General features: G+C 45.8%; 1 protein-coding gene across 1 annotated transcript in view; it reads right to left on the bottom strand.

Moving 5' to 3' along the window:
- Nucleotides 1-2500, bottom strand: part of fer1l6 (fer-1 like family member 6) — a gene marked incomplete at both ends in the record, with an annotated part of 112298 nt that overhangs the window by 107530 nt on the left and 2268 nt on the right. Inside the window, 2 exons of the mRNA XM_080765628.1 lie at nucleotides 1048-1110; nucleotides 1719-1850. Of these exons, the coding sequence (XP_080621754.1) occupies nucleotides 1048-1110; nucleotides 1719-1850 (195 nt within the window). The remainder of the gene's footprint in view (nucleotides 1-1047; nucleotides 1111-1718; nucleotides 1851-2500) is intronic.

Genomic DNA, 2500 nt, shown 5'->3' with positions numbered 1-2500 from the left:
TGTCTCCACATCATATATTTTTATTATCATGGACACTTGTACAAAACATTAATAATTCTACTCGAGTTGGAAGCATTAAGACCCATTTTAACCCTCAGTGGCTTCCTTTCTGAAAAATAACATCATTGTAAAAAGATTCACACGTTTAGATATTCTATTTACAATGGGATGCGGACGGGAGCTGGTGCCACTTGGACCCGGACGTAACGTAGCACTACAAAATGACGTCGGACTTAAATACTGAATAGCGATGACATCAGTTCCTGCTAACTGACGCATGTGTCCCTATAGCGATGACATCAGTTCCTGCTTACTGACGCATGTGTCCCTATAGCGATGACATCAGTTCTTGCTTACTGACGCATGTGTCCCTATTAGAGACCGACCGATAATCGGTGCACCGATATATCGGCCGCCGATATGACCATAGGAGGCCTTAAGTATGTTTCACCAGTTTCAATTGAAACGGGCCTCCACCCTCAGGGGGGCCTCAACAAAATAATGATGTCATAGGTATATGGGGGCCTCATATTTGGTCTTGAAACAGGCCTCCAGATTCCTAAGGCCGCCCCTGAGAACACACAAACACACCAAGCTGGCCATAGGGGGCGCTAGCTCCCCTCAAAGAGCCAGAATGCAAAATGCTTGTCATTCTTCAGCCTCACTTTGAGTTGCTCAGTGGACTGTCTCTCACACCGCGATATGGAGAAAGATATCACACCTGCGTGACGTGAGTGGGGCACTGTTTATCACCATACATCACATTCCGTGCTCAGCCAGTCAGCTTGAGCACATTCCGCTCACACACACACACACACACACACACACACACACACACACACACACACACACACACACACACACACACACACACACACACACACAGCCTCAAAATACAACACAGCTCAGTGTTAGGGAACGCAGCAGTAGCAATTTACAATTTAGGCATCCGCAGGTCTAAATGGGTTAATACTAACTTACGACAGCTTGATGACTTCTATAATAATTAATTAGTTTATATTATTAATAATGATATTAATATCTTACCGACAGCTTGATGACTTTGTCAAGGAAGACCTCCGGGTGGGCGAAGACATCGAAGACAAAGTACTGTTGGGGAGAGAGACAACTTTATTATTATTAGTATTATTATTATTATCAGTACTGTTGGGGAGAGAGACAACTTTATTATTATTAGTATTATTATTATTATCAGTACTGTTGGGGAGAGAGACAACTTTATTATTATTAGTAAGCAGAGGGCGATGCCGCGATGGTGACGGCATTATAGGATATGTTTCAGTTTTGGGTGGATTAAAGGTAATGTCTGTATGTACGGTATACATGTATGTATGTATCTAGTTACTAGTACATACTGTATACTGTATACCCGAGCATATGCATAAAAAAGCCAGGCGACCACACAACCTTCCCTGCATGTGTTTCTTCACTAGTCCACCCATCGACTGATCTAATATATCACACTTAACCAACGTCCACCAGAGGGCGCAAAATTACAGAAAATAAAAGCACAGTTCTGAACGGAACATGACAGTGAGCACAGGTTTTCATAGGCTGGGGCGCACATGTTTGACCAACGCACATGTTTTCATAGGCTGGGGCGCACATCTTTTGGCCACGTGACCAACTTTACAATTGTTAAAATAGATAGCAGATCTACAAGCTCACAACGCATTCTACCATTCTACCAATTCTACCTCGTTCCAGAAGGGGGCGTTGGTTCCCTCCTTGGCGCTGCTCTGTTTCCTGTCCTCTCCGACCTCCAGGAGGACGCTGGGGTCGATGTTCTCACCAATCAGAGACCTCGCTTCTGTCACGTTGATGGACACCTGTCAATCACACAGAGAGTGACACCATGTCAATCACACAGAGAGAGACACCTGTCAATCACACAGAGAGTGACACCTGTCAATCACACAGAGAGTGACACCTGTCAATCACACAGAGAGTGACACCTGTCAATCACACAGAGAGTGACACCTGTCAATCACACAGAGACTCTAGCTCTGCGTTTAACACCAAGGAGCTACGCTCCTGACATGTTCTCTACCATCTCTAGAGGACCTCTACAGAGCCCAGAGGACCATGACATGTCCCCTTCCATCTCTAGAGGAACTCTACAGAGCCCAGAGGATCATGTCATGTTCTCTTCCATCTCTAGAGGAACTCTACAGAGCCCAGAGGACCATGACATGTCCCCTTCCATCTCTAGAGGAACTCTACAGAGCCCAGAGGACCATGACATGTCCCCTTCCATCTCTAGAGGAACTCTACAGAGCCCAGAGGACCATGACATGTCCTCCTCCATCTCTAGAGGAACTCTACAGAGCCCAGAGGACCATGACATGTCCCCTTCCATCTCTAGAGGAACTCTACAGAGCCCAGAGGACCATGACATGTCCTCCTCCATCTCTAGAGGAACTCTACAGAGCTCAGAGGACCATGACATGTCCCCTTCCATCTCTAGAGGAACTCTACA

This window comes from Protomyctophum bolini (assembly GCF_963924005.1).
Source record: "Protomyctophum bolini genome assembly, chromosome: 6".
Lineage (NCBI taxonomy): Eukaryota > Metazoa > Chordata > Actinopteri > Myctophiformes > Myctophidae > Protomyctophum > Protomyctophum bolini.
The sequence above is the reverse complement of the archived record's forward strand: the minus strand, read 5'-3'. Positions and strand labels throughout refer to the sequence as shown.